The sequence below is a fragment of the Oncorhynchus gorbuscha genome, linkage group LG03 (genome assembly GCF_021184085.1).
Source record: "Oncorhynchus gorbuscha isolate QuinsamMale2020 ecotype Even-year linkage group LG03, OgorEven_v1.0, whole genome shotgun sequence".
Taxonomy (NCBI): domain Eukaryota; kingdom Metazoa; phylum Chordata; class Actinopteri; order Salmoniformes; family Salmonidae; genus Oncorhynchus; species Oncorhynchus gorbuscha.
This window is the reverse complement of record NC_060175.1, coordinates 68,973,313-68,997,489: the sequence shown is the minus strand read 5'-3', so window position 1 is coordinate 68,997,489 and position 24,177 is coordinate 68,973,313. Positions and strand designations below refer to the sequence as shown.

Below are 24,177 nucleotides of genomic sequence, written 5' to 3'. Positions count from 1 at the left end.
ATGAGAATCCTGTTGTCATCTTCAACCTAGATAATGAACAGGATGGAGATGCTAATGCATGGCAGGGAGGAGAGAAGATGGACTGACTGAGTGCAGTAGAGCTCTTACTTCCATTAGACCACGTACACCTTAATTTCCCTCTCAACAGCCTTCATTATACTACTCTATTGCCTAGTTGTATTACCTTGGTCTTGATTTCTTCATTTTTTTTCTCCCTATGTTTTCATTATCCCACCCATGTTGTAGCTATTCTCACAGTATTACTGTATCTCTTCTTCTCGTGCCCCCACCCGCCATCAGATCCGCTTCCTACCTGAGTTGAACGCTGTCGCCACCTACTGTGCGTCTGACCAAACTTCACTGGTGCTCACCATTGTGCCCCACTCTCAAAAGGCTAAAATACAGAAGCTTCCCCTGCTTACATAGTGGTCCTCATCCAGAAACCAGTGTTGCAACTTTCACTGGGGTAGCACCATAACGTGTGATGATGCTAGGTGTCAAGTAAAGTGTTACCAAAAAGTGTTAGCCAGCACGGCTAATTGAGGGACTGTCAGTGACTGACATAACAAGAGGAAAACTGCTGTTGCACAACCAAATTTCGAAATTTAACCCGGTGTAATCTACTATTCTTTACTCTCAATAGTCAATTACCTAAAATATAAATTAAGTGGCCGTGGAGCTTAAATTCTGACACGTGGTCCCTTTTAAAACCTGCCTTCTCAAATATGATCGGCCGCGGTGGTGGTGGGTCAAACGGAGTACACCTCCTGAGCTCCCACGCGTACTACCTTAGCGGTGTCTGCGGTTAAACCAACGAGGTTTTTGGACGAACGGTAGACCACCTCCACTTCAAGGCAAAACGGATACCATTGCAGATAAAAATGTCATATTTCAGTATGCATGCAATAGGTGTTCTTTGAATGGAAGAAGGGTATATCAAGTCAAGTGGTGTTCGACCTAGCACGTCGAAACAGAAAGGCCTTGTCTCGCAAGTCCCAGTGAATCTTGTTTGCTTGCTACTTTCCTAGCTGCTAGGGAGCTATTGTATGCTAGCTAAAACGTACAAGGATTTTAACTCTAGCCAGCTTAAACTGAAAATGCAGTTGCATTGAAACTCTTTTCTTAGCCAAAAAGTCTATTTGATATTTTAACTTTTTCTAGAGATGGCTAGTTGATGTAAGTAGTTCGCTGCTAGTTCATTTATTTGGGTTCCACTGCCTAATAATATTGATTTGAATGTGCAACCAGCCAACGTTAGCTAACTGACCTTTTCTCAGAAGCTAACTACATTGCTTTATTATGCTTCTTTAGCTACCATAGTTGTAAGCATTAACGTGGAAGTAGCTAAAGGAGCATCCGCAGTCAAACAAGGAAGTACATTCATTTGGCTAACTAGCCCTTGTTTTTGTGCCAGACCAATGAGAGGGTGACTCACTGGAGGCTGGTTTGATTTGTACGTTACTAGAGCTGCATTGGGCACGAGCAAATATTTTTTTTTAGCCTCAAACCATTCTAGGTAATTTTGCCACCTGTCTCGTATCTCGACAGCTAATCGATAGGCAGGATAGCTAGCTAGTCAGGCAGCTGACTCGAGAGCAAAATGATCCCAGACAAAGCACCAAAGGAGGACGTTTTTCATGCAGGAGGAGCCTTGAAGAAGAATGCTCATGTTCCCAACTTTGAAAATTACAAAGAACTCTACCTGAAATCCATTGAAAATCCAGATGGTAGGCTTTCGCTACACCCGCAATAACATCTGCTAAATATGTTTTATGTGACTCTTATTTTTTTATTTGATTTCTACAAATACACGTATCAAAGCCTTGTCAACAACTTGTGGAAGTACAAGCATTACATGAGCGAACACCTTTTCACTTCTGTTTTTACCAATGATTTGCCTCGTCTTTCGAGAAGCTGAAATGAATGTATACTGATTGCACACTCCACACAGCGCCTACAGCCAGTGAGCTCACTGACTCATAGAAACGAGTTCGTTTCAGAATGGGTAATTAACAATAAACTGTTCATAAATGTATCTACAACCAAAAGCATTGTATTTGGTTCAAAGCATTCTTTTAGACCTAATCCTCGCCTGGAGTTGTGCATCAAGGGTGTGACCATTGAACAAGTTGAAGTAACATTGGATGGTCATTTATCACGGTCAAGTCATATTGATAAAGTTTTTGTGAAGATGGGGAGAGGTATGTCTGCTTATAAAAATATCTGTATTTTTGATACACAGGTCAACTGTACTAGCTAGTTGTTCAGGCCCTAATCTTGTCCCATCTTCATTATAATCCAGTAATATGTTAAGGTGCAGAAAATAAAGTCCTAGCAGCACACCTTCCCCTTAACTGCATACCAAGAAATAACAACAACCGTGCATGATGGTGTTACATGGGTGTGGAGGACTTCTTATAGTCTTTAAGAAAAACGTGTGAAAACACCCAACCCCTTGTAAAATGTATTTGCATACACTTCAAACATACACCACTACGGATTTCTTCACGATACCCAAACCAAAAACAGATTTCATGAGTCGCTCAGTTGTGTATAGAGCCATGTCGTCATTGAGTGCTCTGCTGCCAAAGGTTATTCTGGCAAAAAGCCAGTTTAGCTTTCAAAAACAACAAATCTTGTATCACAGTGCCTATACTATTTTTCTAAAGATATAACTATACTCTATATATGAATAGTGTGTAAATAGTATATATGTTTCTTTGTGACTTTTAATTTGAATTGAATGTTATATCTTCTTGTCTATAACTGTTCTGTACTTTGTCGTGTATTTGTATGGTTTATGTGGACCCCAGGAAGAGTATCTGCTGCATGTGCAGTAGCTGATGGGGATCCTAATAAACTAAACTTATGCCAGTAGGTCTTGTTTTACTTGGGACCCAACAATGTATACATTTTGCCAGCATATCCTTAATATTTCTGTGCTAATGAGCATAAAACACGCCCCTTCCCTACTTGCCTCGCTTCATGCTCATATCTGCAGGGGTGGATAAGGATAGCTAGGCAACATCATGCAGTAATAATGTTTTAAATTATTATTTTTCTTATCTGTCTAACATGGATGGCAGTCCATGAGTGTTTACACATTTGCAAATGTCACAAGAAATGCATCTGTCTGACATTTCTGTTCTTCCTGGTGGTGGAGGCTGCAGGTGGCCTTGCATGATTGTCCCTTTCAACCACCAGTTAGTGGTCATCATAATGGCTCATTGTTTCCTTATTCCAGAGTTCTGGGGTGACATTGCAAAAGACTTCTACTGGAAGTCGAAGCACACGGGCCAGTTCTTGGACTACAACTTTGACGTGACGAAGGGGGAGATCTACATCAAGTGCATGGAGGGGGCCACCACCAACATCTGCTACAACGTCCTTGACCACAACGTTTATGAGCGGAAGCTTGGGGACAAAGTGGCGTTCTACTGGTCTGTGTGTGTGTGTGTGTGTGTGTGTGTGTGTGTGTGTGTGTGTCAAGGGAATTACGGAGGTTGTCAAAGCACTCTCTTGTTGGCCGTTCTATGGTTCTCTGCTTGAGGGGTGGTGTCCCTCAGGAACAATGGGATGGAATGCTAGGAGAGGAGGCTAAATAGTTCAACAGTGATCCTTGGTCCTTCGTCTCTTGCCTCATTGTGCATTAGTCATATCAAATATTTTTCCCCCTACCTTTGTGAAAGCGAGCCTCAGTTCAAAGATGTCCCCATGAATGAATAGTGAATCCATGGGGACGAATGGGCTTCTAGTGCTGGATGGGTATTTAGGGATGTGTTAGCTATTTGTGTGTTATGTTGGTATAAGTGAGCTTTGAAGTTGAGACGCAAAAATACACATATAAAATTGGTTGTTTGGATCCTGGCTGCTGATTGGACTAGCAGCGTTCCAAGCCTTTCTGTTTTAGCGTCACAGACACACCTATGCCTGTTAATAGTTAAATCTGAAAATTATCACTGCGCCGCCATGAGAATATCATGTTCCTCTCCGAATCATCTCTTGTATTTATCTCATCTCGTGGATGATTTCTTCTTGCTTCCAACCTAGCATTTAGTTTGGTAAGGCGGCTCACAATTGGCCCAGCGTCGTCCGGGTTTGGCTGGGGTAGGCTGTCATTGTAAATAAGAATTTGTTCTTAACTGACTTGCCTAGTTAAATAAAGGATATACGTACGTACATGCATGCATGCATACATGCATACATGCATACATACATACATACATACATACATACATACATACATACATACATACATACATACATACATACATACATACATGCATATGCATACATATACATATACATACATACATACATACATACATACATACATACATACATACATACATACATACATACATACATACATACATACATACATACATACATACATACATACATACATACATACATACATACATACATGCATACATACATACATACATATTTGTTCAAAAGTTTGGGGTCACTTAGAAATGTTCTTGTTTTTGAAAGAAAATCACATTCTGTCCATTTAAAAAAAACATGAAATTAGAAATGTAGTGTAAACATTGTTAATGTTGTAAATTACTATTGTGGCTGGAAATGGCTTAATTAAAACATTTTTTTTGAATATCTACATAAGCGTACAGAGGCCCATTATCGGCAACCATCACTCCTGTGTTCCAATGACACGTTGTGTTAGCTAATCCAAGTTATCATTTTAAAAGGCTAATTGATCATTAGAAAATTGCAAAAGGGTTATGTTAGCACAGCTGAAAACTTGTTCTAATTAAAGAAGCAATACAACTGGCCTTCTTTAGACTAGTTGAGTACCTGGAGCATCAGCATTTGTGGGTTCAAAATGTCCAGAAACAAAACTTTCTTCTGAAACTCGTCAGTCTATTCTTGTTCTGAGAAATGAAGGTTATTCCATGTGAGAAATTGCCAAGAAACTGAAGATCTCGTACAATGCTGTGTACTACTCCCTTCACAGAACAGCGCAAACTGTCTCTTACCAGAATAGAAAGAGTGGGAGGCCCCGGTGCACAACTGAGCAAGGGGACAAGTACATTAGTGTCAAGTTTGAGAAACAGACGCCTCACAAGTCCTCAACTGGCAGCTTCATTAAATAGTGTCCGCAAAACACCGGTCTCAACGTCAACATTGAGAAGAACTCTGGGATACTGGCCTCCTAGGCAGAGTTCCTCTGTCTAGTGTCAGTGTTCTTTTGCCCTTAATCTTTTCTTTTTATTGGCCAGTCTGAGATATGTCTTTTTCTTTGCAACTCTGTAGTCTAAATTCATTGGTTTACGGACACCCAAGCTCCCAGTCACATCAAAGTTGAATTCATTTAGGTGTCTACGTTGCGTGTTGCAAATTGTAGCGCAGATATTGACTAATGATGAACAACATTAGGCCTACACATAACTTGTACTATGGTGACTGAGGTCTCAACTCTGATTTTAGACAACTGACTTCTCACTACAGGAGAAGTTCTCACTAGTCGAATTTTGAAGTGTATTCCGTACCGACGGGCTACTCATTACATTGGTTAAAGTTAGAAGAGATTTTGCAGAACGTCCTACATTGCTGTAGCTTGAAATGCCATTCTCTGTGCTCATGACTTCTCAAGTGTGAAATGTTTGTCCCATCAGTTCCCATGTCCGATCAGCCTGTGCATACCATTATTTTGGCCCTGCTGCTTATCTTAGTCAGTCCAATGGATATGTCCTTTCTTTAGGAATGACTTTTTTTGTTGTCTCTGATTGATGTTGTAATAGGAAAGCCTATCGTCTGATGCTAGGGTTCTTTAGCTGTTTTTGTCCCTAAATTCTCTAATTTGTACTGTAGTTCATTGTGTTTATTCTGTGCTGATGTAGGTGCTAGGCAGGCATGTTTTTTCTTTCTGTCCTCTGCCAACCTCTACAACAGTGGTGTGTTTCATCATCTTGTCTGTGAGTGCTGAAAGTGTATTCATAGGACTGGCTGCCTTGACTTGTGTGTGTTTAGTCACACTCTGTCACCACCGTGGGGAGGGGAACTAGTTGGATAACCTTGACCTGCCAGCAGTCTTGTGAGACTCCACCAGAGAGCAGAGTGAAGCTCATAAATTAACATCAATCTAAAAGGGGGGAGTGTACAGTCTATTGAGAAATCCATGTTGTGTGAAAGCAGAGCTTTGCATGGGCCTTTTCATGCTTGCACATAAACAGTTGCGAGATAACAACAGTGGCCCTCTACAGTATCTGGCAGGCCTATTGTTTCTCAATCTAAATTCACAGCCAGACCCAGAAGCACTCTCTTCCCTTTAGATTTCCTATTACACACAGCCTAATATGCTGTGTCCCTAAATGCCCTAATTTTTACTGTAGTTCGTTATGTTTATTCTGTGCTGATGTAGGTGCAAGGCGGGCCATGAACCATTTTAGGAATGTTTTACTTGTCTGAAAGCTCAAATTATAGGTGACTTGAAATTGCGCTATTGTGTTATTAAAAATGTACATTTATTATTACCATACAGAGAATCATACAAACATGCATGATACCATCTGCCTATTGGCTTATTTGCAAATTCAAGCCGGTCTCAAAATTGGACACTTTTTCGCTTCTAAGAAAAAAGCTCGCTTTTCATAGACTGATATGTACAAATTCATGCTCTTGTAGGAAGCAATGACTCTCCCATTGCTGACTAAAATTGGCTATAAGTGGGCTAGAAACGAACTAGCAAATAATGCCAACAAATGTGCAAACTTTGCTGCACGCGTGCCAAGTGGTTAAGTTCGTTGGATCAGTAACCACAAGGTAGTTTGTTTGAATCCCCAAGATGACTAAAGTGAAAAATCTGTCGACGTGCCATTGAGCAAGGCACTTAACCCTAATTGCTACTGTAAATCACTCTGGATAAGAGCTTCTGCTAAATGACGTGAGTGTAAAATGCTCTGTGATTTCAGATGTGCATCTACTAGTACTCTGACTACAGGTGATGGAAAGACCGCTCGTGCCAGTGAAATAGAACAAGGCTACTCCAATGCGCTCCTCAGCCTACAAAAAAATGACCAATTCTGTTTTAACGTGTGGTTACTGGACAAGTTTGTTTCTCTGTTAAAGCACTATGTCCCTCTTAACACAGTTGGCTATGTCATCCCTCTGTGTGAACACTGGCCCATAACAGGATCCCCAAGAGACTGCTGAGAAGTCAGAGCAAAGGTCACTTATCAAGTTCACCCATCTATCCCACATTCTACCCAAGGATAGCAATCACTGTGCCATCCTAAAACATAATTTTACGGGGGGTGGAAATCCGATTGTGAAACTCCAGATTGCTTAATATTACACAAGGCTCAGTGAATTGGTGATAAAATAACTGACAATATAAACTAGCCAACGCCCTGTGAGAAATGTTCCCTCTAAGCTGTGGTGCAACAAATCAAATCAGTGCACACTCTGCAGTCTTAAGGGCTTGTCTTTAGAGTTCACCAGTCATGCTTTTTTCATTTTAAGAGGATATTTCAAGAGATAAATTACTCCACAGCTCAGGCACATTGCTGAGTAAAGCAGAGGCAGAATGTCAGTATATTACTTCAACCTTTGGCACACGAGACTTAGTTAGAATAGATCCATCGTGAGCAAGAGCTTTGTGAGCATGTTGGTATGAGTGAATATTTTGAGTAGAGTTCGACCAATTCTGATTTTTTCAACGCCGATACCGATTATTGGAGGACCAAATAAAGCCGATGCCGATTTTTATATATATATATATTTTTGTAATAATGATAATTACAGCAATACTGAATGAACACTTTTATTTTAACTTAATATAATACATAAATACAATCAATTTAGTCTCAAATAAAAAATGAAACATGTTCAATTTGGTTTAAATTATGCAAAAACACAGTGTTGGAGAAGAAAGTAAAAGTGCAATATGTGCTATGTAAAAAAAAAAAGCTAACGTTGAAGTTCCTTGCTCAGAACATGAGAACATATGAAAGCTGGTGGTTCAATATTCCCAGTTAAGAAGTTATAGGTTGTAGTTATTATAGGAAATATGATGTGTCGGCTATTTATCTCTATACCATTTGTATTTCCTATACCTTTGATCAGCTATGAAAAGCCAACTGACATTTACTTCTGTGGTGCTGACTTGTTGCACCCTCGACAACCACTGTGATTATTATTATTTTACCCTGCTGGTCATTTTTGAACATCTTGGCCATGTTCTGTTATCTCTACCCGGCATAGCCAGAAGAGGACCGGCCACCCCTCATAGCCTGGTTCCTCTCTAGGTTTTTTTCCTAGGTTCTGGCCTTTTCTAGGGAGTTTTTCCTAGCCACCGTGCGTCTACACCTGCATTGCTTGCTGTTTGGGGTTTTAGGCTGGGTTTCTATACAGCACTTTGAGATATCAGCTGATGCAAGAAGGGCTTTATAAAATAATTTGATTTGATTTTACTATTGGATGTACTTATAGGCACTATAGTATTGCCAGCCTAATCTCGGGAGTTGATAGGCTTTGAAGTCATAAACAGCACTGTGCTTCAAGCATTGCGAAGAGCTGCTGGCAAATGCAGGAATGTGCTGTTTGAATGAATGCTTACGAACCTGCTGCTGCCTACCACCGCTCAGACTGCTCTATAAAATGTCAAATCATAGACTTAATTATAATATAATAAACACACCTTTGGTCATTCATATGGTCAAATCCAGAAACTATCATTTTGTTTATTCTTTCAGTGAAATACAGATCCGTTCCATATTTTATCGAACGGGTGGGAACCCTAAGTTTAAATATTGCTGTTACATTGCACAACCTTCAATGTTATGTCCTAATTATGTAAAATTCTAGCAAAATAATTACGGTCACACAGTTCGCAACGAGCCAGGCGGCCCAAACTGTTGCATATACCCTGACTTTGCTTGCACTGAACGCAAGAGAAGTGACAATTTCCCTAGTTAATATTGCCTGCTGACATGAATTTATTTTAACTAAATATGCAGGTTTAAAAAAATATATACTTCTGTGAATTCATTTTAAGAAGGGCATTGATGTTTATGGTTAGGTACGTTTGCGCTTTTGTTAAATTACCCGTTTGGCGAAGTTGAAGTAGGCTGTGATTTGATGATAAATTAACAGGCACTGCATTGATTATATGCAATGCAGGACAAGCTAGTTAACCTAGTAATATCATCAACCATGTGTAGTTAACTAGTGATTATGTGAAGATTGATTTTTACAAGATAAGTTTAACTTCATTGGGATAGGGGGCAGCATTTTCACTTTTGGAAGAATAGCCTGCCCAGAGTAAACTGCCTCATACTCAGTCCCAGATGCTAATATATGCATATTATTATTAGTTTTGGATAGAAAACACTCTGAAGTTTCTAAAACTGTTTGAATTATGTCTGTGAGTATAACAGAACTCATATGGCAGGCAAAAACCTGAGAAAAAATCCAAACAGGAAGTGGGAAATCTGAGGTTTGTAGTTTTTTAACTCAGCCCCTATCGAATACACAGTGGGATATTAGTTATTTTGCACTTCCTAATGCTTCCACTAGATGTCAACTGTCTTTATAACGTTGTTTCAGGTTTCTACTGTGAAGGGGAGCGAATGAGAGCTGTTTGACTAAGGGGTCTGGCAGCAGCCTCGTTCTCAGTCATGCGCTTTCACATGAGAGGTATCTCGTTCCATTGCTTTTCTACAGACTATGGAATTCTCTGGTTGGAACATTATTGAACATTTATGATAACATCCTAAAGATTGATTCTATACTTAGTTTGTTTGACAAGTTTCTACGACCTGTAATATAACTTTTAAAAATTTTAATCTTTTGGAATTTTACCCTTTTTTTCTCCCCAATTTCGTGGTATCCAATTGTTTAGTAGCTACTATCTTGTCTCATCGTTACAACTCCCGTACGGGCTCGGGAGAGACGAAAGTTGAAAGTCATGCGTCCTCTGATACACAACCCAACCAAGCCGCACTGCTTCTTAACACAGCGCCATCCAACCCGGAAGCCAGCCGCACCAATGTGTCGGAGGAAACACCGTGCACCTGGCAACCTTGGTTAGCACGCACTGCGCCCGGCCTGCCACAGGAGTCGCTGGTGTGCGATGAGACAAGGATTTCCCTACCGGCCAAACCCTCCCTAACCCGGACAACGCTAGGCCAATTGTGCGTCGCCCACGGTCCTCCCGGTCACGGCCGATCACGACAGAGCCTGGGTGCGAACCCAGAGTCTCTGGTGGCACAGCTGGCGCTGCAGTACAGCGCCCTTAACCACTGTGCCACCCGGGAGTGTAATATAACTTTTTGAACTTTTAGTCCGACGTTCGGCTGGACCTGAATGCGCGTTTGGATTTGTTTACCAAACGCCCTAACAAAAGAAGCTATTTGGACATAAATGATGGACATTATCGAACAAAACAAACATTTATTGTGGAACTGCGATTCCTGGGAATGCATTCTGATGAAGATCATCAAAGGTAAGTGACTATTTATAATGCTATTTCTGACTAATGTTGACTGCGCAACATGGCGGATATTTCTTTTGGCTGGTTTGGGCTCTGAGCGCCGTACTCAGATTATGCTTTTTAGTTAAAAAGAAATCTGACACAGCGGTTGCATTAAGGAGAAGTGTATCTGAAGTTCCATGCATAACACTTGAATTTTCATCAACATTTATAATGAGTATTTCTGTAAATTGATGTGGCTCTCTGCAAAATAACAGCATGTTTTTGAACTACTGAACATAACACACCAATGTAAAATGAGATTTTTGGATATAAATAATGCACTTTATTGAACAAAACTTGTATTGTGTAACATGAAGTCATATGACTGTCATGTGATGAAGATCATCAAAGGTTAGTGATTAATTTTATCTCTATTTGTGCTTTTTGTGACTCCTCTCTTTGGCTGGACAAATGGCTGGGTTTTTCTGTGACTTGGTGGTTACATAACATCATCGTTTGTGGAGCTTTCGCTGTAAAGCATTTTTGAAATCAGACACTGTGGCTAGATTAACGAGAATTCCACTAGCAGAACCCCAGTCCTAGACGGGTAAATGCTAGCTAGCAACTTACCGTGCCACAAGGTCCTTTTGACACTGCACTCGTGTAACAGGTGGTCAGCCTGCCACGCAGTATCCTTGTGGATTGCAATATAATCGGTGTCCAAAAGGCCGATTTTACAGATTGTTATGAAAACTTGAAATCGGCCCTAATTAATCAGCCAGTGGTTAAATTGAACACTGGACATTAGCATCCCGGCAACATGAAAAAAACTTAAACTATGGCCGTCTTGGTCGGGAAATATCTCTACAAACATTATGTATGATATATCTCTGTTCTTGATCCCATCACAGGGAAGGGAATGAGCCTGGCGACATGATGAAGGTGACCTACAGAGAGCTGCTCCAGCAGGTGTGCCAGTTTGCCAACGTGCTCAAGTCCCAGGGGGTGAAGAAGGGGGACCGCGTGTCAATCTACATGCCCATGGTGGTGGAGCTGGTGGTGGCCATGCTGGCCTGCGTCCGCATCGGGGCTGTGCACTCAATCGTGGTGAGTAGCTAACAGCCACAATCTCAACCATGTCTGGATGAGGCCTTTAGGTACATATCATACCAGCCTGATTTTTCTACGGCTTTCCATCTGGCTACCCCTACCCCGGTCAACAGCACTGCACCCCCCCCCCCCCTCCCACAGCAGCTCGCCCACGCCTTCCCCATTTCTCCTTCTCCCAAATCCAGTCAGCTGATGTCCTGAAAGAACTGCAAAATCAGGACCACTATAAATCAACCGCTCAAGACAATCTGGGCCCTTTCTTAATAAAATTATCTGCCGAAATTGTTGCAACCCTTATTACTAGAATGTTCAACCTCTCGTGTCGTCTGAGATTCCCAAAGATTGGAAAGCAGCTGCGGTCATCCCCCTCTTCAAAGGGGGACACACTCTTGACCCAAACTGCTACAGACCTATATCTATCCTACCATGCCTTTCTAAGGTCTTCGAAAATCAAGTCAACACGCAGATTACCGACCATTTCGAATCCCACTGCACCTTCTCCGCTATACAATCTGGTTTCAGAGCTGGTCATGGGTGCACCTCAGCCACACTCAAGGTCCTAAAGGATATCTTAACCGCCATCGATAAGAAACAATACTGTGGTTCACCAACTACTTCTCTGATAGAGTTCAGTGTGTCAAATCGGAGGGCCTGTTGTACGGGCCTCTGGCAGTCTCTATGGGGGTGCCACGGTTCAATTCTTGGGCCGACTCTCTTCTCTGTATACATCAATGATGTCGCTCTTGCTGCTGGTGAGTCTCTGATCCACCTCTACGCAGACGACACCATTCTGTATACTTCTGGCCCTTCTTTGGAGACTGTGTTAACAACCCTCCAGACGAGCTTCAATGCCATACAACTCTCCTTCCGTGGCCTCCAACTGCTCTTAAATACAAGTAAAACTAAATGCATGCTCTTCAACCGATCGTTGCCTGCACCTGCCCGCCCGTCCAACATCACTACTCTGGACGGTTCTGACTTATATGAATATGTGGACACCTACAAATACCTAGGTGTCTGGTTAGACTGTAAACTCTCCTTCCAGACTCGCATCAAACATCTCCAATCCAAAGTTAAATCTAGAATTGGCTTCCTATTTCACAACAAAGCATCCTTCATTCATGCTGCCAAACATACCCTCGTAAAACTGACCATCCTACCGATCCTCGACTTCGGCGATGTAATTTACAAAATAGCCTCCAACACTCTACTCAACAAATTGGATGCAGTCTATCACAGTGCCATCCGTTTTGTCACCAAAGCCCCATATACTACCCACCACTGCGACCTGTATGCTCTCGTTGGCTGGCCCTCGCTTCATACTCGTCGCCAAACCCACTGGCTCCATGTCATCTACAAGTCCCTGCTAAGTAAAGTCCCCACTTATCTCAGCTCGCTGGTCACCATAGCAGCACCCACCTGTAGCACACGCTCCAGCTGGTATATCTCTCTGGTCACCCCCAAAACCAATTCTTTCTTTGGCCGCCTCTCCTTCCAGTTCTTTGCTGCCAATGACTGGAACGAACTACAAAAATCTCTGAAACTGGAAACACTTATCTCCCTCACTAGCTTTAAGCACCAGTTGTCAGAGCAGCTCACAGATTACTGCACCTGTACATAGCCCATCTATAATTTAGCCCAAACAACTCCCTCTTCCCCTACTGTATTTATTTATTTTGCTCCTTTGCACCCCATTATTTCTATCTCTACTTTGCACATTCTTCCACTGCAAATCTACCATTTTCCAGTGTTTTACTTGCTATATTGTATTTACTTTGCCACCATAGCCTTTTTTTTCCTTTGACCTCCCTTATCTCACCTCATTTGCTGACATTGTATATAGACTTATTTTTCTCCTGTATTATTGACTGTATGTTTGTTTTACTCCATGTGTAACTCTGTGTTGTTGTATGTGTCGAGCTGCTTTGCTTTATCTTGGCCAGGTCGCAATTGTAAATGAGAACTTGTTCTCCACTTGCCTACCTGGTTAAATAAAGGTGAAATAAATAAAATAAAAAAATTAGATGCCGTCTTAGGCCACTTTAGTGCTTAAAGGAATGGAATAGCCATTTTACCAGCTCTTCCTCGTACAGATTTTGAAGGAACAAAACTATCTACCCACACTCTACAAGGCAAACACTTACGCACACACTGCACAGTGTATTTGATTAGTGTACTTGTGTTTTTATTTGTGTGCTTTCCAGTTTGCAGGCTTTTCGGCAGAGTCGCTGTGCGATAGGATCCTGAACTCCCAGTGCTCGTTGCTGATCACGGCCGGTGAGACTGCAAACTAAACTGCAGTAATAATGAAACTCTTATTAGAAGGATTATAGTGCCATATATTATCCCATGACCTCCTAATCCACAGTTTTAATTAGCCCTGCTTTATTTTGCTCATAGAGAGAAAGAGCCCAGTGTATAGGCTTACCGCATCACACTACAGATATTGATCTAGAGTGACGCTAATCGTATAAACGCCATAACCATAACCTCTTTAGATGGGGTTCCTTTGTGTGCGCCAGTGGTGCAGTCATTGGCAATTTCTCCCCTCTGATAACGACTGTTGCTAAGGGGACTAAAAGTTGTTGTTTTTAAACTATTAAATTATACTAGAACCCTAGATGTGCATTTTGGGATTGTTTGACATCTGAAAACCCTCAATACTAAAGTGTTTTGCCACTTAGCTATACATATAATCTAAGATGGAATCATTCCTTTTCATAGTCAGTGGGTTTCAAAATATCAAGATGAAGATTGTTCCCGGGCTGTGACGGGTTCATGCCAGTTCACTGACATTCACATCTTACAGTACCAGTAACGTCCTGTCTATGGCAATAACTGCCCTGCCTTTCCCTCATTGTTCGGTGTGCACCCTTTCACCTCATCCATTCTGAACTCCCCCCAACACTGACATGCCCCCCCCCCTCTCTCAGATGGTTTCTACAGAGGAGATAAGCTGATCAACCTGAAGGTGATCGCTGACAACGCGCTGCAGAAATGCAGGGACCGGTAAGGACCAAGCTTTTCATGACGCACTGCTTTATCTGACTAGCTCACAGGAGGTTGGTGACACCTTCATTGGGGAGGACGGGCTGGTGGTAATGGCTGGAGCGGAATCGGTTGAGTGGTATCAAATACACCAAACGCATGGTTTCCATGTGTTTGATTCCATGCAATCTGTTCCAGTCGTTATTATGAGCCGTCCTCCACTCAGCAGCCTCCACTGGACTAGCTAGTCGCATTTACACACTTCTACTCAGTTTGCCGTTCCTGAAGAGATCGTTTGTCTTGGTATTTCCAACAACACATGCCCATGCTTGCCACCATTAGATGTCTCCTTTGTGTATTTTCCTAGAGTGGGCCATGAAGACGTGAATCACGACTCTCTTCTTTCTCTCTTCCTCGTCTTCTTACTCTTTCCCACTCCCCCCCTCTCTTCTCCTTCTGTCAGGAGTTTCCCAGTTCAGAGGTGTATCATGCTGAAACATCTATCCAAGGAGGTGGAAGCCATTCCCCTGGTCTCCCAGTCCCCCCCTGCCAAGCGGCCCTGTCCTGACCTGCAGGTGAGACCAGCAGCAGAAGCCCCACTGTCCTATTCATCAGGGCACACCATAGTCAAAGGTTTTGCAATGGAAAATAAAAATGGGTGTCGCTTATTAAGAAGATCAGGTAGTCCCTCCCTTTTCTTCCAGTTGGTGCGTAATGAATACGACCCATTTGTTCATAGAGCAGGTCGATCAACTTTACCACATGCTACGGGGGCTACTGTTTAGTAAATAATGGCTTAAGTCGTTAACTAATGTTAACTCCCTCCTGTCTTTTGTTTTTCCAGTTGTATTTCCTGAAACAGTCAAGACTTTGCCTTGGTGTTTGTATAAGATGAGGAGTATAGATGTATGGCTTTGTCTCAGATGTCACAGTTCAAATGACATGAAGCCACCCCTCTTTTCTTATATACGTCTGTTGAAATAACCGTTTCTATTAACCCCTTCTAGCAGGAGAAACAGAGAGACGGCGTCAAGAAAATCCGTCCCGTTCCTCAGGTATTTCAGATTTCCCTGAGCTTGAATTTCTTGTTTCCTTGTTTATTTTTTCAAATAAACACCTTTGCCTGATCCTCTTCTCAGCGGTAGCCTAACCCTGGGGGTCGATCCTGTGTTCCACCTATATTAACACCTTAACTGCTGTCTCTAGAGGTTCTCTCTCTGTCAGTGTTCGTCTATGGTCTTACTAACAGCACTCTGCTCACAGCTGGTCCGGGGTCCCTTACCTTCTCTGCCTGGATTTAGCCTTTACTTTTAGCTATACTTAAGTTAAGACGATCAGATCATTGGGTTTAAATTGGACCTGAAAGCAACACTGAAGGATAAACAATAACTAGAAGGTTTCAAATGGTAATTGACCCCTGACTAACCATGTAGATGTAGTGTATCGATATTGATCTCTTATGCTGTCAGTGGGGCCTTTCGTTTCCTGCTGTAGATAATGGCAATATTTCTCTTACTGTGATAGTGTATATTGACAGTGCTGCACAGAGTGAGTGTACAAAACATTAGGAACACTTGCTCTTTCCTCGACAGACTGACCAGGTGAATGCTATGGTCCCTTATTGATGTCAGTTGTTAAATCCACTGCAATCAGTGTAGATGAAGGGGAGGAGACAGGTTAAATAAGGATGTTTAAGCCTTGATACAATTGAGACAAGGATTGTGTATGTGTGCCATTCAAAGGGTGAATGGGTCAGACAAAATATTTAAGTGCCTTTTAAATTGGGTATGGTAGTAGGTGCCAGGCGCACTGGTTTTAACATGTCAAGAACTGCAACGTTGCTGGGTTTTTCACACTCAACAGTTTCCTGTGTCTATCTAGAATTGGCCAACACACAAAGGATCTCCAGCCAACTTGACACAACTGTGGGTAGCATTGGAGTCAACGTGGGCCAGCATCCCTGTGGAACGCTTACCACACCTTGTAGAGCCCATTCCCTGACGAATTGAGGCTGTTCTGAGGGCAAAAAGGGATGCAACTCAATATTAGGAAGGTGTTCCCAGTATTCTCTACACTCAGTGTATATCAGTATATGTGCAGCACTATCAATGTGATGCACATGTATGGCATTTTTTCAGAAATACTATGACGATAAAAGTTGGCTGAAAACGCAGGACCCTACCCATAGTTGAAGAACATCTGTACAGTATATTTCATTAACCCCACCAGTGACGTTTAACCCCCAAGAACAGCAGCCTGGGAGATGCGTTTGATCATGAATTCTGGATGTTGCATTATTTGCTCACTTCTCTCACCGTTGTTTCACAGACTGCTCAAGTGTATACACTGCTGCTTCACTTAGACTTGAATCCCTGGCGCCTCGCTTTCTTATTCTCTCGTTTGTTCTATTCTTTCTTGTCTAAGCGGCAGGTTTGATATGAGCTGACTTCTGATTCAAGCGATTTAAAGGCATTTAATACTTCTTCCTACTGCTTAAAATGAGTGTTGTCTGTTAGGCTTGGATGTTGCTCTTGACTGAATAGAATCAGCTGAATTAATCATTATTGTTGATGCGTGTCTCTCGCACGGGCTGAAAACATTCAGCTATCTGTGTCACCCGGTCAATTATTCTGTGTGGGTTTTACCTGTGTGTGTGTGTGTGTGGTTCCGCCAGGTGCCGTGGAACCCAGAGGTGGATCAGTGCTGGCACAGCTTGCTGAGCGGCGTGTCTGACGAGTGCGAGCCGGAGTGGTGTGACTCTGAGGACCCCCTTTTCATCCTCTATACCAGCGGCTCCACGGGGAAACCCAAGGTGCACAATATCGCACGCAAAAATGACACTCCGTTTCTGTCTCTCTGTGTCCACTCGGGGAAACCTAAAGTACACGTCATTCATCTTTCTCGGTCACGTTATCAATTTGTTTGCCTCCCCCTCTGTCTCCTCTAGGTTTTTGCACTCTTGTTTTTCTTTCTTTCTTCACATGCACGTCAGTGCTGCTGTCATGATCATGTGTTCTTCTTCTCGTCAGGGTGTTTTACACACCGTCAGTGGATATATGCTCTACGTGGCCACCACCTTCAAGCTGGTGTTTGACTACCAGCCTGACGACGTGTACTGGTGTACGGCCGACATCGGCTGGATCACGGGCCACTCCTACATCACCTATGGACCCCTGGCCAACGGTGCCACCAGCGTTCTGGTGAGTGGAGGACCCCACAGGCTTACTACTGTCATTAGTTCCGTTTGGGCTCTGGGGCACTATATAGGGAGGCTTTTTGTGATTAATTATGAGGAACTTGTTGCTTTTCTGCGCTTCCACTTCAAATTTTGTGCAACAGGTTTATAATATCGTTTGATTTTAAATGGTGTCAAAAACCTCCACACTCCATGTTGACAAACTGTATAGAGATATTTGTTGTCATCAAGTCATGTTTTTATTGTGACTCATCTCGTACAGCGACTCATTAAAATGTCTTCTCATAAAAAAGAGTTGTAAAACCGGAGGAGAGCGATCAAAGGAGATGTTATTTTCCACCTCTACTCCCCACGTAGTTGAGACAGCATTATCTTTGTTATCAGACAGCCAATGATGACTTAGTTAGTTTATGATCATAGTTGTTTTGACATAATCTGCCTCGGGCTCTGTGTGGTGGTCATTTTGTGACTGCCTCTGACTCTGTTGTGATGTGAATGTGATCGGTGTCCAGTTCGAGGGTCTGCCCACCTACCCGGATGTGAGCCGCATGTGGGAGATAGTGGACAAGTACCAAGTTACCAAGTTCTACACGGCGCCCACAGCCATCCGCCTCCTCATGAAGTATGGCAGCGAGCCCGTCCAGAAGTGAGTCTCCACACACTTGGCTCATACACCCTGTTTCTAACCAGTATTGTGTTCATTAGGGCACACTGTCGCAAAATGTTTTGCAACAGAAAACAAAACTGTTCTAATTGGAGAGTACTTCATGGTTTGACCCAGTTTCAACCATTCTGCCCTATTGAACACAACCTAGGCCTGAATATGACAGGACTTCATACAGAAAAGGGTCCATGTCTACAGATGGGGCTGTTGAGTGCTCCATCTGCTTAAATGATCCTTTAAGTACGTCTATTGTGTAGATAGTCTGTTTTTGCCTTCTCAATATACTGCTATATACACAAATGCCTGCATGTTTGATTTTGTCCTTTTGTGTGAGTCTATGGGAGTGTGTCTTCCAGGTTAACACGTCCCTCCCCGTGTTTGTGTCAGGTACAATCGGGAGTCTCTGAAGGTGCTGGGGACTGTGGGGGAGCCCATCAATCCAGAGGCGTGGCAGTGGTACTACAGCGTGGTCGGGGAAAAGAGGTGCCCTGTGGTCGACACCTTCTGGCAGACTGAGACCGTCAGTACCCACTTGTTTGTTTTTAATGAATTGGTCTTTCTCTGAATTCAGCACACAGCTGTGTTTCTGTTAGTGAAAATAGAAAACAATAACGGGCCACGGTGGGTTCATTACAGCATCGACATCTCTCCTCTGTTTCTGTCACGGTAAACAGTAAATACTGAAAGGTAGTTTCATTTTGCCCTTTTGGTGTGTGACTGAATCTGTCTTTCCGTTTGTTTTTCTCTCAGGGTGGCCACGTGTTGACTCCTCTTCCTGCTGCCACGCCCATGAAGCCTGGCTCTGCTGTAAGTGTTACGTTGATTCTATCAAGTTCCCCATTCCTGCCTCCTGTCATTATGAGGGCAGAGTCGGTCTAATTTGTTCTCTGGTCTTTCTCCTCCACCACCAGACCTTCCCTTTCTTTGGAGTTGTCCCAGCCATTTTGAATGAGTCTGGGGAGGAGCTGGAGGGACCATGCGAGGGTTACCTAGTAAGAAAACTGTAGAAATTACCCAGTACTTTAATTTAGCTGCAAAAGTAATTATTTCTCATATATGCAATATGTTGTCGGCATTTGATGAATTGGACTTTCAATGCTTTTTTGACTTTGGACATCCTTGCATCTTGTCCTCCTCCTCAGGTGTTCAAACAGCCCTGGCCAGGAGTCATGAGGACGGTGTATGGCAACCACCAGAGGTTTGAGACCACCTATTTCAAGAAATTCCCTGGATACTACGTCACTGGTGATGGTAAGATGAGGCTAACATGGTCTTGAGCACCATCATGACAGATGTTTATAGAATACCGCACAAATATGTATTCTTTAAGTGGCATCATATTATAGACTTCCAATTTGTTTTATGTAAACCTGTTTAAATCAAGACCCCGTGCAAATGGCACTTATGTATTAATGTTTCCCCCCCAGGTTGCCGAAGGGACAAGGATGGTTACTACTGGATCACAGGGAGGATGGATGACATGTTGAATGTCTCAGGTCAGTACTATCAGCTGGAGCTCTGTGAAATGTAATTCGTAGTGTTGGTATGTCTACTATGTGGTCTCTTGTTCTGCCCTACTGCTAATGGTGGAATTTCCCTTTGTGTTGTAGAACATAATACATTATGCACAGGATACAGAAGATGTAAACTGTACAGTGAAATGGTTACTTGTTTTTAGACTTGTAGCTAGCTAGCTAAACATTATGCCATGATTCCATCTCTAATGCAGAGTTCAAAACAACTGTGAACTCGGAAATCTCTGACTTCAGTAGGTTCAAAACAACTGCGAACTCAGGGTAAAAAACGTGCTCCGACTGGGGAAAATCTATTTGAACGGTCATCCAACTTGGAATTCCAACTCGGGAACTAGAGCTCCGACTTTCCGACCAGAAGATAGATCTCTGACGTCGTGATTTGAACTAGTATTTTTAGGAGTTGCCCGTTCTCCCCCTCTGTCATGGATGCCCTTAATTTGAAGATGTAATCCGGTGACAGGTGTTTTATATAACAGCCTTCTGCGTTCTCGTTTGGACACTCTGCATTTGGCACCCCTCTCTGCTTCCACTGGGCATTCCACTGATTTAGAAACTCGAGTCAACCGTTCCTGTGATAACGGCACCGTTTCCTCCCACAACTGTCATCAGAACAATCTACAATGTCTGGTTCAATGATAAATGTTTTTAACTAAATCAAGGATTTCCTCATTGTCTGATTCATGGAGTGTATGTATATCTGGGTGATGTTAAGTAGGGCACACCGTAGCACAATATTTAGCAACAGAAAATTAAATATCTGTGTTGTACAAGTTTAGCTAGTACCTCCCCGTTTCTAAAGGTTTTCTCCCTACTGAACACACACCAGGCCATCTGCTGAGTACGGCAGAGGTGGAGTCAGCCCTAGGAGAGCACGCGGCGGTGGCCGAGGCAGCAGTGGTGAGCCGGCTGCACCCAGTCAAGGGGGGAGAGTCTCTACTGCTTTGTCACGCTCACCGATGGAGTCGGCTTCAACCACACCCTGGAGGCCGAGCTCAAAAAACAAGGTGTTTGCATGCGCGTTAGGCCAAGTATTGCCACTGAACATGACGAAAGGGAATGTCCTCGAAGGCACCATCCATGTTTACATGCATCTCAGAGACGATAGGTTCCTGTGTTGAATAATAATAATAATAATAATATATGACATTTAGCAGACGCTTTTATCCAAAGCGACTTACAGTCATGTGTGCATACATTCTACGTATGGGTGGTCCCGGGAATCGAACCCACTACCCTGGCGTTACAAGCGCCATGCTCTACCAACTGAGCTACAACTGAGCTACAGATGAATTATAACTGGGATTGAGGATGTTCAGATGACTAATGCTGTGTATTATTATCTGTTGTGACAGTGAGAGAGAAGATTGGTGCCATTGCCACCCCCCGACTTCATACAGAATGCCCCAAGCCTTCCAAAGACCAGATCAGGTGAGAGAATAGCACATATGATGCAACATTTTACCCTATGATTTGAAAGCCGTTCTGAATGAGAGCTTGTAAATTGCGTTATTGAACAAATTGCCTTTCTTTTTCTCTGTGTATACAGGTAAGATCATGCGGCGCGTGCTACGTAAGATTGCCCGTAACGAGCGGGACCTGGGGGACTTGTCCACCCTAGCCGACTCCTCGGTCATCGAGCAGCTCTTTCTGAACCGCTGCTGTGGCGCAGTGTGAGCTTCCACCTGCAGAGGGAGTCAAAGAGCCCTGCCAGGGCAAAGCTGGAAGGAAGGGGAGGAGGAGTTGCAGGAGATGCATGCATTGAACTGTAGAGCCGTCACTGTGGGGCTCAAGCCAAAACTGGGTTTGAGGAATCACATCCCTCTAGTTTGTCAGGAGTTTCAGTTCTCCCCAGTTATAAAGTACAGTTGATGTACTATTAGATTCAAAGTTCGCTTTTTTTTTTCATTTGAACTATGTAGGCTTTTGTCATTTTGTTTGATTTTCTTTGCAGGTTGACATAGGATCGCTATGTGTGTTTGTGTCTGCATGCTTGAAATGTTTTAAGTTGTTGGTGTATTTTCTACTCCCTCTGTAATCTAGAGACAGGGAGTTTGTTAGTGTGTACATCTCTTTTAGTCTGTGAGTGTGGGATGATTGTACTAGAAAGAAAAGGTCACATTTTGAAAAAAAACAACTTTTGTGGTGCCTACCTACTGGACCTCAGCCCCCGGTGCTGTGGTAGAACGTTGCTGTCATTCAACAAATGTCATGGGGGGGTACATATTTGGCATAGATGCAAGAGCCTGTTATTGCCCTTTATGTCATAGGACCTCGCTTATACATGATTGTAGTTCTAATGAAGACTTGTTGTTTATTTCAAAGTGGGACCAAACATAAAATGCATGGCCCGTTTAGATTATTATTATTTTTTTTAAATGTAATAGCAGAACTGTCATTGTGTTCATGTGCCAACATAACATTGAAGCTGGATGTTATAATCGTGTCGGTTAAATTTTAAACATTTATTTTGAAATAACTTCTGGTATTAGGGCCTGGGCAAAAATGTTTATACGTTTTGCAATTTTATCTTTTTGTTGCCCCTTTGTATCAAAGCGACATGCAATAACTCATTTTAATTTGACTTGACTACTTCATCTAGTTTTAGTGGTCGTTATTTTGGATGGAACCTGGGTTGCATTCACTAGGCACTAAACTGTAGAAAATAAACAAACGGAGAGGACTTTTTGATTTAACCTTTTATTTTATTAGTCAAGTCAGTTAAGAACAAACTTATTTGTCCAATATGAAATGCTCAATTTTGTCCTCTTGTAAAATGTTTAAAATGTTTTATTTTGCATACCCTAATGAATACAACCCTGTCCTGGGCATGTTGGAGTGCTGTAAATCATTTTATTCATTCACTTGCATCTCTCATCTCGCACCTCTTTGTGCAGTTTGTCTTGACCTTTCTTACATTCTCCAGTAGATGGTGCTATAACATGTTTTCTGAAATCCTCAGGTTCCTCAACTCTACTACATCTTTTCCCTGTACTGTTCTTCTTCTATAGCCAGTTTGATCTGTCATTCAGCAGACGGTTCAATGGATATTATATGCACACTGATAGACCTATGTTGTGTCCACGTTCTGTATCTGACTGAACAGGACATGATGCATAGCATGGATGTGATGGAATTGTTTAGTTAGAAGCAGAATACTCTAGGAGACATGAGTATCGCAGAAATACTATATGCACTGCTGCCTGTCGAAACAAATCCGTGGACGACTTATCTTTCTTGTGGACAAGTTAGCATTTTCTGCTATAACTGGTATTTTTCTTACAAGGATACATTATCATAAGATGAATTATAAAGTCCTTTAATCGTTCCTTTTTTTTTAGTATGGCATCCATTTTTCATATAGTTTAATCTTGGTCAGAAAATAATGTGTATTATTTAAAAGTGTGAATGTATTATAGAATACCAGTATGCTGCTGCTGTAAATTAAATAATTCTGCAGATTGTGTGTGTGTGTGTGTGTGTACATGCGTCTTGGCCAGGTCGTCATTGTAAATGAGAATTGTTTTTTTCAGTTGACTCATTTGGTTAAATAAAAGTCAAATAAAAAGCGTATTGTCTGGCTTGTTGAATTGTAGTAGCTGCCCAAATGCTCGGTGTATTCGTTGATGCTCCAGTGTTTCATCAACTGCCTCGTTTACTGGAAGCCACAAGACCATATCTTCTAGGACGAATGCACATGTTAATCATCCATTCCACCTCCATTGTGTTCCATTTGATTCCTTTTCAGATTTCCCCTAGAATGGAACCTATCTGAGTGGAACCGGCACCACCCTCAAGCTGGCAGTGTTGAAGCATCGATAAGACCTGGTAAGTATTTGTCGTTGTGTGTCGACTGGAGAGAGGGTATACTCTTGTGAATATGTTGGTATTGATTCTTCAACTGATGTCTCTCTCCATTTCATCTTTGTACTAGGAATCATGCTTATCTAGTATAGAAATGAAATATGCACTTGTACGATATGCCACGTTGCTCAGTAAGATGAGCCATCTGCTGCCAATGGGGATGGCTGGGACTGAATAATTGATGGCGTTGTGCTTGTTTTTGGGCCAGCCAGTAGCATGTGTGTTCATGTTTATCTCGATTCCCCACCATCTCAGTGTTGCGAACAGCACTAATGACGCCGTGGTCATTAATCACACGGACAGGTGAAGCGAAGGGGTTTGTCCTTGTTTTGGGGGTTGTGTGTGTGGTTTGTGTGCGCCTGCATGTGAAAGAAAAGTTCAGGGA

The 24,177-nt window shown here is 42.5% G+C and overlaps 1 protein-coding gene across 1 annotated transcript; it reads left to right on the top strand.

Moving 5' to 3' along the window:
* The first annotated feature begins 632 nt into the window (after nucleotides 1-632).
* On the top strand, nucleotides 633-23,499 carry LOC124031789 (acetyl-coenzyme A synthetase, cytoplasmic-like). Its single transcript, XM_046343455.1, is given in 20 exon segments — nucleotides 633-1,727; nucleotides 3,245-3,440; nucleotides 11,350-11,545; nucleotides 13,753-13,825; nucleotides 14,482-14,557; nucleotides 15,000-15,111; nucleotides 15,544-15,591; nucleotides 17,211-17,348; nucleotides 17,566-17,736; nucleotides 18,245-18,378; nucleotides 18,784-18,916; nucleotides 19,147-19,203; nucleotides 19,308-19,388; nucleotides 19,539-19,647; nucleotides 19,824-19,892; nucleotides 20,758-20,852; nucleotides 20,854-20,935; nucleotides 21,284-21,312; nucleotides 21,314-21,359; nucleotides 21,478-23,499. Coding segments are annotated over 20 exon segments (2,100 nt in total). The 5' UTR covers nucleotides 633-1,600; the 3' UTR covers nucleotides 21,606-23,499.
* The last annotated feature ends 678 nt before the right edge of the window (nucleotides 23,500-24,177 follow it).